Source organism: Mesocricetus auratus, unplaced genomic scaffold (genome assembly GCF_017639785.1).
Source record: "Mesocricetus auratus isolate SY011 unplaced genomic scaffold, BCM_Maur_2.0 Super-Scaffold_100004, whole genome shotgun sequence".
Lineage (NCBI taxonomy): Eukaryota > Metazoa > Chordata > Mammalia > Rodentia > Cricetidae > Mesocricetus > Mesocricetus auratus.
This window is the reverse complement of record NW_024429189.1, coordinates 11,072,534-11,089,908: the sequence shown is the minus strand read 5'-3', so window position 1 is coordinate 11,089,908 and position 17,375 is coordinate 11,072,534. Positions and strand designations below refer to the sequence as shown.

The following is a 17,375-nucleotide window of genomic DNA, read 5'->3' as shown; positions in this document are numbered from 1 at the left end:
AATCTCCATGCATGTAATTATTGATTCCTTTGGTCATAACAGTCTTAAATTTTATGTATGTGTCCCTTCGTACATATGTGTATATTATGTATTCAGTTGTGTGTTTTTTGTGCAAGTGAATGTGTGTGTGTGTGTATGTGTGTGTGTGTGTGTGTGTGTATGAAGGCCTGAAGTAGACACTGGTTGTCTTCTTCAATCACTCTCTATGTTATTTACTGGGAAAAGGTCTCTTGTTGATGGTGTTGGGATTACAGGTGTCAGGCTTTACTGCCTGGCTTAATCTGAGTTCTGGGACTTGTAACCCCTGTTCTCATGCTTGTGGGACCAGACTTTTTGCCATTGAGTGATTGGATCAAGCCTATATTTAAAGCTAGTCCTGTTGGTTTTCCACAGTGGCTCTAGAATTTCACATTCCCAGCTATAACATGCCAGTGATTAGCACTTAGCTGCCTCAATAATATTTAGTTCTGCCATTTTGATAGATGCATAATAGTATTCATTATAATCTTAATTTGAATTTCTTATGATATTTAACATCTTCTGATAGGCACATTTGCCATCTGCGTATTGTCTTCTGATTGAGTTCTAGTATGTTTTCTTGGAACTTCTTAGACTATTGAATCTGATACTTCAATTATTGGTATTTGCCTGTTGTTGGTTATGAGAGTTACAAATGCTTTCTCCAGGTACAAATGTGACTTTTACCACCTTTCACAGCAAAATGCTGTCAAGTTCTTGTTTTATAATAAAAACTATGCATAGTTATGTGACCAATCTTTGTTTTGTTTTTGTTGTTTGAAACAGAGGTGCAGGCTGACCTTGAACACAATCCTGACTCAAACTCCTGAGACCTGGGATTACATTCATTTGCTAGTATGCCTGATAAGGGCAACATATGCATAGTAATTAAATCATCTAAAGTTTGCAGAGAGATGAAAACAAGGTTTCAACAGGATTTAGCTTTAAATGTATATATGGAAATTGCTTAGAGTAAATGCCAGGACATTACTGAGAGGTAGGGGCACCATCACACATGGGCGCTCGTGTGTGTGTGTGTGTGTGTGTGTGTGTGTGTGTGTAGGGTATTATATCTGGATATTGTTACTCAGGAACTGGTCACTTTGCTTTGTGAGACAGAGTCTTTTACTGGAACCTTTACCTTGTGGATTATTCTTTACTGACTGGCAAGTGAGCCCCAACCCCCAGCAATTTGCCTGTCTTCACTTTCCCAACCATGAGATTACAAGTATGCTCCACAACACCTGACTTTTTAAATGGGTGCTAGGGGTGGCCTCAGTCCTTCTTCTCATGTGACTATTACTTTACCAGTCAAGAAATGTCCCCTGCCTAATGCATCATCTTGTTGCTAACTGACACTTGGGGAAGTCCATCCAGTGACACCACTGCAGAATTGCCCCTTATATTGTCATCACTTAAGAGAGAACAGAGTCTCTCAGCAGAGAGAATGTTTTGGTTTCATTAGGATAGTCATTAAAGTTAACACTGGAGTGTTCCTAGGAGGTATAGAGTGGCCCATGAAGATGAAGTGGACAAGAAGCTGGGCTTGGTCTGCTTCCACAGGGTCACCATCCCTAGTGTCAGAGCTATAGGACTAATAATTAGGTATCTGTATTTGAACTTTTAGGGTCATATCTGGGTTTCAGTGTTTTTTGTAATAATGATGATAATGATAACTAAGATTCAAGTAGGAGAACATTGAAGCGAAATGTGGTATATGGTGGAAAATATTAGGTAATTTCCACTTCTCCAAATTCTTAATGTTAAGAATACCTTCTTAACAACTTCACATTTAATTGTGATCCTTTATATACTGATTTAATTTTGTGTCTTTCAAAAAGAAAATGCATAGAAGAACTAACAATGTAGCTGTAATTGGTACTGTACTTAAAACACATTATTAGTGATAAAAGAAAAATGAAGTTAAATGTTTAAAAGTATTATGCCATTTTCTCCATCAATATCTGTATTATACCTATTATATGAACAATAACATTAGTTAGGCAAATTATATTTTCTGAAAATTAATATGGCCTTCCTAAATGAAAATGCTCAATAATATATGAAGGTAAATTATTTGGAATATATTAAGGAATGTGAGAATCTAAACATAAATATCAATTCAGCTTTTATATTACCAGGAAAGTGAGAAAAAGGTAAATATTTTACTTTATATAATATTTTTCAATTTAGGGGATGACTTTTCTTAATTTCTCTTATTGTGTTGCTTAATCCAGGTTTCCTTTTCTGGTAACCATACCTTCATGATCTTAATAATTGTTTTCTAGAAGGAGACTATAATGGTACTGAGTACTTTCTAAGAGATTCTCTTAATATATTCACTTATTTATTGCAGTAAAATCATAAGGAAAAATATCACACTTCATGGGCCATACTATTGCTTGATTGGCTACCTTAATCTAGCTGGATATTGCGTTTATCTCTAAAGATGTAGCACAATTATAATTCTCTATACCCATCCCAGGAAAGTTTTGCAAACATTCTCACATTTGATCTATTTTCTCACAGCAATGGATTTCACATCTACCATCACTAAGTTTGGTCACATTAAATGGCTGTTACTTCCCACTTTTCTGAGGAATCTCCATACTGATTTCCAAAGTGGCTGAACAAGTTGGCACTCCCACCAGCAATGGAGGAGTGTTCCCCTTTCACCACATCCTCTCCAGCATAAATTGTCGTTGGTGTTTTTTATTTTAGCCATTCAGAAAAGTGGGAATAAACCTACCACAAGACCCAGCAACTCCACTCTTAGGCATATATCCAAAAGATGCCCATTCATACAACAAGGATGTCTGTTCCACTATGTTCATAGCAGCATTATTTGTAATAGCCAGAAGCTGGAAGCAACCTAGAAGCCCCTCAACCAAAGAGTGGATAGAGAAAATGTGGTATATTTACACAATGGAGTACTACTCAGCAGAAAAAAACAATGGAATCCTGAGATTTGCAGGCAAATGGATGACACTAGAAGAAACCATCCCGAGAGAGGTAACCCAGTCACAAAAAGAGAAACATGGCATGTACTCTCTCATATATGGATTTTAAACATAGATCTGGGGAGTGCTAGCCTACAATCCCATGGCCAGAGAGTCTGGGAAACAGAAACTTCATTCAGTGACTGATGGAAGAAGAGGCAGACTCCCATGGCTAAGCACTGAGCTGAACTCAAGAAAGCCAGTAACAGAGGGGGAGGACTGATGACCAAAGGGATTAAGACTGGGCTGGCTTAACCCCCAGAAACAGCTGAGCTGACAAAGGTTAACTTTTGAATCCCAGGCATTAGCCTGGAAATCCAGTATGGGACTGTTCAAGACCCCCTGAATGTGGATGTCAGTGAGGAGGCCTAGGTAATTTATTGAGCCTTGGGCAGTAGATCAGTACTCATCCCAAGTATACACATGGACTTTGGACTCCCATCCAACAATGTGAGATGCACTCCCACCCTGAACTCTTGGGGGATGGTCTAGGCCCTGCCCTGGATGAAATGACAGGCTATGGACACCCCCATGGAGGGCCTCACCCTCCCTGGGGAAATGAGGGGATAATGGGGGTGGGGTGGGGGAGGGCACGGGAGGAGGGGAGGGAAAGGGAGAGGGATTTGGAACTGACTTGTGAAGCAACCTTGTTACTAATCTAAATTTAAACTTTAAAATAAAAAAATTCTAAAAACATAAAAATAAATGGCTGTTACTTCACTGTTTAATGATTTATCCTTTGAAGTATTAGCAAAAAAATGATCTGATTCAGAAAATGTTTCTGTAAGTACATATGTGAATTATGTTTTCAATGGTGCCAGAGCTTCAGCATATAATACTGACAAACAAAAATATCATGACGTACAAGCATGCACACCACCAAGTCACAAGTATTTCTGAAAATACATCAGCATATGTAAAATGGACTTTACTAATTTTTAAAAATTAATTAATTATTGTTGGTGCATGCATGATATGGTGCAAGTGTGTATATACCATTGTTCCAGTGGAGGTCAGAGGAAGATTTTATGGAGCCAACCCCTCCTTGTACCTTTTGTGAGTGATCAGACTCAGATCACCAGACATACCAGAGAAGAGTCCTTTACCAGGTGAGCTATCACTTGGCCTCTTTCCCAATGTCTTATATTTATAACAGAATTTGTAGAGGCTTTCACTACTACTTTTTAAACAAGAAAATGGTGGCACACATATATGATCCTAGCAATCGGAAGGCAGAGGCAGGAGGATGTCTATCAGTTTAAGACCAACCTCATCTACAGAACAATTATCAGGACATCAAAGGTGACACAGAGAAACACTGTCTTGAAAAAAATCAGAACATAAAAGTGAGCACACTCAACAATATACACAAATTTAATAATATACGTAACTAAAGAACAAGAGGGAAGATATAGGGATCATCTCGGTGGCAATTACCTGATACGTATATAGATTAAGAGAGAAACTTTTGGAATTTTAAAGCCACTATTCTGGAACTGTTTAATCCCCAAGAGATGTGCAAAAACCTAAGTCATACATGTAGACATAGTGAATCATTTCTTTTCCTCCTATTTGTGGTATGTTTTGGGTATAAGTAATGCATGTTTAAAATTCCATTGCACTAGACATTTTGGGCCACGCTTCTATTTTATTATTGTGTTATGTATGAGTATGCATGCGGTTTCGAGTCTACAGGCACTTTTGTGCACTTGTCTCAGTCTGGAGGTCCACGTCCGGTGTAGACCTCATGTTTATCGGCACAGGATCTCTCACTTGCCTGTGGCAAGTACACATCACCACACATAGTCATTGTTACCTGAGTTCTGACACGAAGGTCCTCAAATATGTGTTACAGACACTTTACTGGCTGAACTATCTCCCACACCTCCAGATCCCTGGCCTCCACTTTTAATCTCAGTGTTTAAAGAGATTTGGCAGGATGTTTTAAGTTTCAGAGCATTCTGGGATGCATAACAAGATCCTGTCAAAACAATACTAGTCATTCAGCTCAGGGTAGACCACTTGTCCAACAAGTGCAAATTCATGATTCACTTTTATTCATTTGTGAGTTTGCCTTAACTTCAGGAAGAATTCCTTTTAAGCATCTTAAGGTGTTTATAATACATTTAAATAAATATCCATTTTCTGCTAAAGATAACTTCTGTGGATACCACCCAATCAGATTTGATAGAGTTCCTTCCCTGTGTGCACATACTTCCCAGAAGCAGACACTGAATATTAGAGACTAGAATTCAGTGGCCCAACTGTCGCTTCATTTTCTGATGAATTCCACTTTATACAACATACACTGAAGAGATTGGAGAGTATGCAGTGGGTGAGAGGTTCAGTCATTGTGGGTTAATTTGGAGTCACACATGTTCAATATGAAAGCTCACCTTCCCTCCAAAAAGGAGATTAAAGGAACTTAAACAAATACATTCTCTAAGAAAGGCTAGACAAGAGTATTGATTTCAATATTCCAGGGGAAAGAGAATAATAGATTAGTCTATCAATGCTAGACTAAAACTGATAGTGTGGATGCAATCCTTTTACGACTGCTGGTGATGGCTCACAAATCTGACTCTTTGGTTTTTTTCCCAGCCAAAGCTGAGACAGAAATATGATCAGTTAAAATTTTATATTTCTCATATATAGCTTTTTCTGGCACATGGCCCTGAAAGAAATGTGTCCCTCGGGTCCATAGATAAAGAGGTCACAATATGATGTACTGCCTTCAGACACTACATCTTAGGAAGTCTAACAAGGCTTTCCTGTTTGTACTCGAAACAGTTTTCAAATTCAAACCAAGGGCATAATGCCAACACTCAGTTCAGCTGGGGACCTTGAGGGCAGAAACAGTCATGTAAAAATGCAGCTCTTTGGGGCCTTGGCTTTATTGTCATGTGCAATTTAGATTGTTCATCAGTATAGACACACTGCACATTTTAGAAAGGATTCTCTATAACTGCATATAAGTTTATTTAATTCTTTGTATTACTTTAAAAACATCAGAAAGATGGCATAGCAGAAGTCAGTTTTGAAAATACGGTCATATTATCTGATTTCGACCAGACATGGCGTGCCCAAGTGGCATAGAGACCATAGAAAGGCCATGCAGACTTTCTCAAACAAACTGTATGATGAAGACTTTCATCCTGAAATATCATACCTGACATGTATTGTGGTGATATCTTTCTTACACAAATAAAGCCTCTTTGAGAAATCAGAGAGAAGCACACCTTACCTCCTGAGCATCTCCACAGGAAAGAAAAAGATTTTCTGTTAGTCCTGGCTTATATAATGTTACTGCCCAGCAATGTCACTTCCTGCCTGTCTGTACAGACCTCCAGATTTCTATGGTTAGCTAGTGGGAGTTTCTGCCCAGATATGTCACATCCTGTCTGTCTGTACAAACCTCCAACCTCTGTGGTTAGCTAATGGCAAGCTCCATTCTCTGAACCCAGACAGGCTTTATTTGAGCAAGAAAGATATCACCACAATGTATTATTATTATTATTATTATTATTATTATTATTATTATTATCTGTTGATGTTATTTTTCCAACTAATTTTCATAGTAGTCAAAATTAACTTCCTGATTGTGGTCTTCAGAAAGAAAATTGTCTAAAACTATGTCTCCACAGTGCCTGATTTTTTTTTGTATTGTTGTTTATGGGTAAACTTTTCCAGCATCTCCCAGAAACTGAGAGAGTCCACAGGTGAAATTTCATGCAGATGAGCTGGGTGGTTCCTGGTGTGGAATGGCTCTGACCCCTTAGTCCACTCTGGTCTGTGACTCCCTGGATGCCAGAACCGCCCAGTAACATCTCACCTATTTACCACACTTCTACTCTTGTCAGTCTCTCAACCTTATGTTTTCTTTTTTTTTCCATCTTGGTCATTTTCTTGCTGTTGGTTTGCTCTGGAAGAACTGCATGTGGTTTGTTCATTCACGGGGCTGATCTCAGGACCAGTTTGCCACCACACCTGAGCCTCTGTCCACAAGCTGTGCACACTTGGCTCGGTGGTCAGCATGGGTGCACATTGTTTCAGTGTGAACTGTGATTGTGTGGGACATGCTGGCAATTGCTGGCGTCTGTGCTGAGAACACAGATTTCTTAGCTTCCTAGGTATTAGTTTCCGTATCTGTAAAATGTCACTATTACTTTCATCAGTAGCTACTGCAACATTGCCTATAAAAATCTAATGGCCCTCAGTTAGTGAAGACACCATATATCTAGCTTCCTATTAGCCAAGTCTTATTTTCCAAGACCAAACTGTGAACTTTCAACCTACTTCCCCCTCCAATCAGGAAGCAGTAAGAGAATATTGCAATTTGAGTGGACTGTTACTATGTTTAACTAGTTTAACTTAATTACAGGTCTCTCGATAGACTATGTGGAGAATAAGCTTTATTGGATCAGTTCTGGAAATAGAACCATAAACCGATGCAACCTGGATGGTGGTAATTTAGAAGTAATAGAGTCAATGAAAGAAGAATTAAAAAAAGCTACAGCCTTAACCATCATGGGTAAGTGCGGCGATTCTGTGGTGAGGCGGAATCGTATTGATTAAGAGTTGATTAATTAAGACCTATTAAAAGCCTAGCAAAGCCTTGCATGTTTGCCAGTGCAAGTGTTTCTAGCTTGTCTGATTTTGCAGCATGAAAATGGAAACTGTGTCATGGTTATCTGTGACATCACTATGTCTTGCATCTTATGGGCAGATTCCAATGACCAAGTCTCATTTCCATCCCTTTTGTCCAGCATTATGGAGGACTTAGAAAACTGACAGAATATATGTTTCTTATAAAGCAGTCAACTCTGCTGCACTGCTGTTATGAACTGTGTTTTGAAATCTAACTTTTCCTCTTAAAGAGAGCTTCATGTAAGCTAGAAGAGCGGTCCCCACACAGAAGTGTTGTTTTTGTTTTGTGGATCGGTCCATGTGGACACCCTACAAGACTGAATGTCCTGTGTAGCTCATCAATTGCATTATTATAATACAGGAACTAAAAATAAGAATTATGTTGCAGTTTCAAACATCAGGATATGTCAAGGAGCATAACAAAACCTTATGACATTTAAAAAATTCAACCTGGATTTGTCTCTTAAAGTTTGTATAATTAGCAAGTAGAGTCTTGAAATTATAGGAATTTTACCTTCCATAGTATTTCAGCCCTTTTATCTGTTCATAAAGGTAATGTAAGGGTATTTTGTCATTGTTTTGTTTTTTGCTTCGTTTTGGTAATGTCTATTTATGAGTGCATGAGTAAATGTTAGTATGCCATTGGATGATGGAGAAATAGTTTAAAATTCATTTTGTAGGCAACCACTTTATTACCTTTATTTCTTATACTTTTGGTTGTGATCTTAGCTTTAATGACTGAGCTATCCCTCCAACACTATTACCTTCATTTCTAATCATGAAACCTGCACGAATAAAAGACAGTTATGATAGCAATTGTTTTCCCCAGCACATAGAAGGCTGAGGAAGACTGACCTCCAGGCTAGCTTGGGCTACATAGTAAGTTTGAGACAAGCCTGTGCTACCTACCTAGTGAGTTTGAGACTAGGTTGTGTTATAATGAGACTTTCTTAAATTTAGAAACTATTTAAGGCAGAACAGTGTTTCACTTTCTTGTGAAGAAGTTAAAAATGATTGTTTTCTATTACCATTGAATGCTGTAATAATACATATGTATACATATGCACATGTAAAAATATGGGAAATGTAAGCAAATATCCATTTAAAGTGTCGATTTCTACATCAATATCTCAGCATACTCTAGGTTTGTATGCTAGAATTTTGAGGGGGACCCTACAAATATCCAGGCAGGGAAGTGAACCCTCAAACAGTTGAGAATGAAAACCAGGTTCAGATTGACTTCATCAACATGGATCAGACTTCGGTGAGTCTTTGTCAGGTAGTTCATTGTCAGCATATTTAAAGCACTGTACAACTTGCCTGGAAAAGCTTTCCAGGCAAGAATCAGTCCAATTCAAGGTGTACAATAAAGCTTTGGTGTGACTACATAGAAAACCCTTCACAAAGTATTTGTGACCATGACAGTGGGTCCTATAGCTAAAAGACCTAGAATCTAATCTGGTCTCTGATAGATAGCATAGAGTTCAGCAGGCCATAAAGTACATGTGACATCTCCCCTAAAGATGAATAAAGGTCTAGGGAAGGAATATCCTGGAATAATCATGCTGGGAAATTTGGGCGAGATCTGCCTTTATAACAAAAGCTGTGTGAGATCAGCCTCCATACATAGCACAGAGGTCACCAGAAACATAGCAAAATCTCCTCCAAACCTTCTTGGCAGCAACACAGGTATTTTATTTCCTGCATTTAGAAGAGGCCCCTGTGTGCTTAGCATTCATGGTTTCCCTAGGGATCTGTGGGTGCAAAGACCTTTGTGCCCCCAACAAACTTTGCCAGCTGCTAGTGCAATATTACCCATCTGTGTTCGGTGGCTTCCTTCTGATATAGTTTCTGTTCTCTGTCTTGCTTTCTTTGGCAGGTTTTTTAAACTCAATTATTTCTTGAACTTGCGATTTTCAAAAATAGATTTTCTTCAGGTAAAATATTTGTACTTCTAAGTAAAGAATCTCCTTCTGAAAAGTCACTTTTTAAAAAAATTTCCTGGCATATGGGAATTTCCTGTAATGTTTATATGTGCTATTAGTCAAGTTTGATGTTCTTGTGACAGAATGACTAATATAAACAACTTAAGCGAACAGGTTTTATTTTGTCTTCAGTGGTTCACTTTACGGGAGCTAACTACATAGGTTCTAGAATTATGCTAGGGTTGATCACTTCATGTCACAGAGGAGCAGCAAAGGTACAGCAGCTGGATAATGCACAGCTGCTGAGGACCAGTGCCAGTGACCAGCCTGCTTGAACTAGGCTAGGTGGATAGTCCACTATCTCTTGCTAATCTATTCAGATTGTGATTCTCTCAGTGAATTAATCTGTTCAGTGGAGTATTACTCTAATTAATCTTAATAAGAAACCGAGTAAAAATCTGGAAGATCAGAGAACAGGGAGAAGCCTCCAGTTGCTTCCTACCTATCTCATTCTTCCCTCTGACAGGACTGAGATCCAGTCTCTGCCCTGTCTTATCACTTCCTCTCTCTGCTTCCTTCCTGCTGGGGTTAAAGGTCTGAGCCTCCCAAGTACTGGGGTTAAAGTCTGATCCTCCCAAATGCTGGATTAAACTTGTGAGCCTCCCAAATGCTGGGATTAAAGGCATGAGCCACCTTAGCATGGCCCTTGTGGTTAACTAGTGGGCTAGCTCCACCCTCTGATCTCCAGGCAACCAGTTCATTGTGTAAGAGTCCTCAAGATCTAATTTTCTCTAGAAAAGCCAAGACAGAAATGTTCAGGATCTGTGCTAGACTAATGTCCTAGGCATCTCTAAATTCATGCAGGTTGCTAAGAACACTATGTCACATAGTTCAGTGTTGACACTATTCTCACTGCCTACACACAGACACATACACATGTGATAAACATATGAATATACACAAACATACACACAGACATATATACATACATGAACACATATGGATGACACCCAGGTTGTTTAGGAAACTCCATCACACATTTCAGGGTTAAAGTTGTTCTCCTTGTATTTACACACACACACACACACACACACACACACACACACACACACTGTATTCAATGGCTTATTTTAAGATTGAAACTTAAATTCATTCTTTAGGATGTTTTTTGTTTAGTTGGGTGGGTGGCTCTTACTCACTTCATTTTTGAAGATGACTTTGGGTCACCTTGAACCTCCCACATCTATGCTCCACATGCTAGCATAGCAGGGGTATGACACCCACCTGGCTTCTACAGGATGGGTCAGTGAGGTTACTTATATGACAGCATTGTCAAAGAAACAGCAGCATGTTCTCTATATGCACTTTTGCATATGTCAAAATTGAAGCAAAATCAAATATGAAAATCTGAACTTGTCAGAACAAGTTTTCACATTGTGTTCAAAATGTAATACTGACATAGCTTATGGAATCAGCTAAATTGCCAAATAAAATGTAGAAAATCAATAAATGAGAGAAAATGTTAAAAATGAAGTCATGACACTTCAAGAAAATTGCCCCTTTACTCCCCCAATATGTTTCTTCCCATTATATACTACATAAAATAAATATATATTAAAAATGGTGATCTTTTGCATAAGTTAAAGACTTTATCAGCTTCCACTTCTCCTGCTAACTCTACTGGTCGTTTTCTGAATAGGAAACCAATATTAAACTTACATAACTTGATATAGTGGGTTCAGTCTCAAAAAATGGAATAAGTCCTCTATTTTGGCAAAAATGGGGGGTTAGTAGTTTGTTAATGAACAAAAATACACTGAAAGCATGGAAGAAAGTGTTTGGATGATTGAAAGTCTGGATTTTATCAGCATTGTAGATTCATTTCAGAAAAGGAGTTGGCAGAAACTGCAATCCTTTAGCAAATGAATGGCTGTGGATATAATGCTCCTCCCTGACACCACAGCTTGATTAAAATCAACTGAACAACATCTTTCAAATCTTGGAGACCAGCACACTAACTGCTTATAGCAGCATAACTAAACAGCAGAGTGGTGAGGATTTCCAGTTTCCCAGTAAGGTCTGGTCTCTCCTTCTGGGCAGTGTTCCCCTGTTTCCTCAGAGTCTGCTCTCTTTCAATTTGAGGGAGAAAAGAACAATGACATGGACTACTGTCTGCTGAGCACGAATGAGGTAGACATAAGAAAGAAAACAAACAATTGAAGCAGTGGGCCCCACCATGGTCCAGGGGATTATAATGCTTAAGATGTTTAAACAGAAATTCCCCACAGTGTTGCTGAAATTTAAACATCCTGAGAACAAAGGCATTGTCTTGCTGGCAAGTAACACATCTATACAAACTCACACTACCCCACAAACTGACTATATAGGTAACAGACAGTAAATAACTGAAATAGGCTTTTAACTAATATGTAAGAGTGGCTCTACTCAAACTGAGATAAAAATGTCTTCACTAATTTTTTAGTTTTCAAAGCTTGTAAACTGTAACCAGTAGGTATCTCATTTTTACCTAGAGTAAGGTACAAATAAAATGGTGAGAGATTGGAAACGGTGAGCATCTCGTACTGCCCTGATCAGAACAAAGTCATAATCTGATGGGTATGCAAGTCAATGTGACAATATCAAGAGTTTCACTAAACTAGAGTTTAGAACTGGGAGGAAGGCTTAATTGTTAAAGTGCTTATCATATAAGTATGATGACCAAATAACAGTCCTCAAAACTCAAGTCAATCACTGGGCACAGTGCCATGGGCTTGTAATCCCAGTGCTATGGATGGGGAGCTAAAAGGACGTTTGGCAGAGGAGTCAAGCCAACCTAGTCTATTTGGTGGGTCCCGGGTCAGCGAGAGACCCTGTTTCAAAAAATGTGGTGAACAATTCCTTAGGAAAGATACTTGAGGTTGACATCTGGCCACCTCATGCACACACACACACACAATGAATATGGCTTAATTTCCCTCTCTTTGAATGGGGACTAGATGCTCCTGACTCTTTTTAGTAAACAGAATGGGGCAGAAGTGACAGTTTATGACTCTGAGACTATGGTAAACTAAATGAGGTTTCCCGCTTGCTCTACTAAGCCTGACCCCCTTTAAAAAATACTGAACCAACCCTGTGGAGAAGAGCCCACAGATAGACACAGATGTGAAGCCACAGTCATGTCTGTGGTCCGTCTTGAAAGCAGGAGCTCCAGACTGGTCAGAAATTCTATTCTACAGTGCAAGCCAACAGCCCTAAAGCCACCACAAAAGGAAACTGCAAAGCAGAACCACCCATGTAATCATGAGATAAGAAGAATGGATTGTGTTAAGTTGCTAATCTTTGGGGAAGTTTGATACTCAACAATTGATTAACTAACTAATTTGCATGTTACTCTGTCCAGAGAGTTCATTTCTTTGTGAGTAGATTCAAATGCCTAATGAAATCAGGCAGGGTATCAGTCAATGAGAATAATAAAGCCAAATATTTCCTCCATTATAGTAAACCAGAAATGAGCCTAAGCTCAGATATCTGGACTTGCTTGGAAGAGAACAAGTATCCCATGTAAGATAGTACACTTCTCAATTCTAATTATTTTAGTCATAGGAATATTTACCCTTTGCACCAGGCATTTCAATTTTCAAGATGAATAACACAGGCATTTATTTAAGATCTCACAACTTTAAAATATTATCACAGATTATTCATTTTTAAGAAGGTACTATTCTGATATTTATGCTGGGAGAGTTGACTATCAAATGACATGAAATGCTCTGCATGGGTAGTTGACTGGAACTTATATTTTGCCTGAGGTATATGCTGATAGAGAAATCTTTTCCCTGTTTTTGAGATAAAATCTTACAGGAGAATATAATTTATAGAATCAGAGTTCCTACCTCTATCAACAAGGATTGCTGAGAGTCATTCAGCAGCTCTGTATTATTGCCTTCTCTATACACCAGTCACTGGTGTATATGTAGAGAAGAACACTAACTAAGCTCTCCCACTAATGTGGGAGGTAGATAATAAATAAGATAAATAACTAGTAAATGATGTAATGGTTAAGAGTTGGCAAGAGTGGGCTGGGGTGGGATAGAGCAAGATGATGAAGACTTCATGGCAGACATGTTAATTGCAGTGAGTACTGCAGAGGGTTTCCTGAAAACAGTGCCATCTAATAAAAAACATGAAGCGATACTACAGGAAGGATAAGAAGTACTATTTGAACTTAGCCAGAACAGCTCAAGTCATTTATAGCCTTAGGTTGCAAAGATTTGTTGTGACTTTTAAATAACTCTAGACGGCTGTGATAGCTTTTGATACATTTCCCCTATTCGGCCACTGAGAAACAGGCTGGTTTGTGCTTCCTCTGTTCTCCAGCAAGTGGGGAGTTTACCTGCTCAGAATATACATCCTGTGCACTGTGACTGTTTGAAGAGATTGTTAACATCTTTGAAGTTTGATCTAGTTGATGAATGAGTTTCAAATTCTTGCCAATTTCTAAAGGCAATCTTGTCAGCTTTCCATTATTAACTATCAAAAATAGCAAACCAATTTTACTGCCTTAAAACATATGAGCTAGGAGCTTTAAATAGTATAGGCAACTGTTATTCTTATTTTTCTTTAATTACTAGTTTTAGATACAATTTTATATTATATGTACTTGAGGTCATATTATATGTACACTTGAGGTTGATAAAATAGTGATAGGGCAAGCCTTTTCTTACATGGTTTTCTAATAGTTTATCTTAGAAAGAATGTACAGCCAGCTATCAGTTGTGGCATGCTTTTGTGTTTATGAGAGAGAGAGAGAGAGAGAGAGAGAGAGAGAGAGAGAGAGAGAGAGAGAGAGAGAGAGAGAGAGAGAGAGAGAGAGAGAGAGCACTTGCTGAGGATTCACTTCATTGCAATAGAATATTTTATAAAATGCATGATGAGCTCAAAAGCTATGGTCGTAGGGCACACAAGTCAAATAAATGGGGTATGAACTTTCTGTCTCTCTCTCTCTCTCTCTCTCTCTCTCTCTCTCTCTCATAAACACAAAAGCATGCCACAACTTCCAGAACTATTCTAGACACAGTCAAATTGGCAAGAAAGAGAAGAGTACACAGTCACAATATATGTATGTATGTATGTGTACATATACACACAAACATATATACATATATATACCCATTCTCCACAATATAGTGTATTTTCCATATATATAACATATGCTATATAATATATAGCATACAGTAGCAATACATATATATGTATACATCAATATGTACATATATAGTGGGGGCAAATTACAGACTAGAAGAATTTTAAAAAGAACATTTCTTCCTCTCATATTTTTAGAGGATACACATATAATAGCTGTGTGGAGGATGACCAATTCTAGCAAAGGCCTTTATCTTGCTCCAGATGACTTCCTTTTAAAACGTTGTCCTTATTACTGTGGCTTCAAGCTGTGGGGCATGTTGCCATGGGCTGAATTCTATGGTCAGAGAACAACTTATGGAATGGGATTTCTCCTCACACACTTTATATGTGTTCATAGAATCAAACTCAGGTTGTCAGGCTAGTAGATCAAGGGCTTTACCATTGATCTATGTTACTTCTCTGATTTATACCTATCTCCTTCTAAATATAAATAGCAGAGGATCAATCGGTTGTATAAAATAAATACATTTGGACAGAGAGATAATCTGTTGAGAATCCTGTACCAGATGAACTAAAATGGATTCCTAACACCCACTTGGGGACTTACAACCATCTGTAACTCCAGTTTCAGGGTATTTCATGCCCTCTTCCATTTTTCACAGACACCAGGGACACACATGATTGGTACATACTCATACTTTCAGGCAAAACAGTTATAAATGTAAAATTCAAAGAAGTTAAGTTTTTCTTTCCATATTTTTATTTAAATTAGAAACAAGCTTGTTTTACATGCTAATCCCAGTTCCCTCTCCCTTCCCTCCTCTCCTGCCCCCCACTAACCTCTTATCCCATCCCCTTTCTGCTCCCCAGGGAGGGTAAGGCCTTCCATCGGGATCTTCAAGTCTGTCATATCATTTGAAGCAGGACCTAGGCCCTCTCCTGTGTGTCTAGACTGAGAAAGTATCCCTCTATGTGGTATGGGCTCCCAAAGCCCATTCCAGTACTAGGGATCAATACTCATCTACTACCAGAGGCCATATAGATTCAGAGGCCTCCTCACTGACACCCACTCATGGTGTCTGGATCAGTCCTATGCTGGTTTCTGGCTATCAGTGTGGGATCCATGAGCTCCCCCTTGTTCAGGCCAGTAGTTTTGGTGGGTTTCACCAACCTGGTCTTGACCCCTTTGCTCATCACTCCTCCCTCTCTGCAATTGGATTCCAGGAGTTTAGCTCAGTGTTTAGTGGTGGGTGTCTGCTTTTGCTTCTATCAGCCACTGGATGAAGGCTCTAGGATGGCAAATAAGGTAGTCATCAATCTCATTATGGGGGAAGGGCATTTATGGTAACCTCTCCACTATTGTTTATATTGTTAGTTGGTGTCATCTTTGTAGATCTTTGGACATTTCCTTAGCGCCATATTTCTCTTTAAACCTATAATGACTCCCTCTGTTATGATATCTCTTATTGTGTTATCCTCCATTCTTTCCCCATCTCAACCTTTCTGCTCCCTCATGTTCTCTTCTCCCCTTCTTTCTCCCAGCTCCCTCTCCCCTGGCCCCATTCCCCCAATTTTCTCAGGACATCTTGTCCCTTTCCCCTTTTCCAGGGTATCATGTGTGTCTCTCTTAGGGTCCTCCTTGTTTCCTAGCTTCTCGGGAGGTATGGATTGTAGGCTGGTAATCCTTTTCTCTATGTCTAAAATCCACATATGAGTGAGTACATACCATGTTTGTCTTTTTGTGAATGGGTTACATCGCTTAGGATAGTTTTTCCTAGTTCCATCCATTTGCTTTCTAATGTCAATATTCGAAACTTTTACTTTCTGACAGTAATCTGAGGCCTTCACACTCCAGAATACCCATTGTTCTGTAGGCTATGAACTACACACATAGAATCCTGAGAATTTGGTAAAGTATGTAGAAAAACTACAGCAGTGTTTTTGTGGCTTTGTTCTGAGAAGTGGGTCTGAAATAACCTTTTATATTATGTTTGATTTTAAAAATTTTTACCTTTTAAAACGTGGAAAACCACAAACTTGTTCTGGGAAATAGTGAGAGGGCTAATGATGACTACCTAGCCATTTAGCCGGAGGTTAAGTATTTTGAGGAAAATAAGAGATCATAGTCTTAAAAATGAAGCTGGTATCAGAGACACTGGTACTATAAGAATGAAGTATGCAAGTCACTATGTAAAATGCAAATGAAGGTTTAGGGTTGTTCACTTTCTTTTGTGTTACTATGATAAAAATACCCTGAAAAAGGCAGTATAAAGAAGTGATTTCTGAGGATCAGTATTCCAGACTGCTATCTAATATTTTATAGAAATCAAGGCAGTAACTTCAAATAGCTAGTTTGCTGACTAGTTTTATGTTGCCTTGACACAAGGTGGCATCCTATGAGAGAAGGGAACTTCAGGTAAGAAAATGTCTCCATAAGATTAGCCTGTAAGCAAAAATATAGGGCAAGGAAGAGACGAAGACAGGACCTGTGAAGAGGTGTAGGAGGCAAAGCCATGTTTAGTATGTCTTGTAGGATTTTTTTCATCTAAAAGAATAAATTTGGTGTGCTAGAGAAGAAAACAAGAGAAGGGGGAATAGGAGGAGGAAGGGAAGGAAGAGAAGAAAGAAATTTTAATTTAGA

At 38.6% G+C, this 17,375-nt stretch overlaps 1 protein-coding gene across 6 annotated transcripts in view; it reads left to right on the top strand.

Moving 5' to 3' along the window:
- The window catches only part of Lrp1b (LDL receptor related protein 1B), a 1,890,041-nt gene that overhangs the window by 1,272,578 nt on the left and 600,088 nt on the right, over nucleotides 1-17,375 (top strand). For all 6 annotated transcript variants that reach the window (XM_040745299.1, XM_040745298.1, XM_040745301.1 and 3 more), the window contains exon 32: nucleotides 7,399-7,548. In XM_040745299.1, coding sequence (XP_040601233.1) covers nucleotides 7,399-7,548 — 150 coding nt within the window. The remainder of the gene's footprint in view (nucleotides 1-7,398; nucleotides 7,549-17,375) is intronic.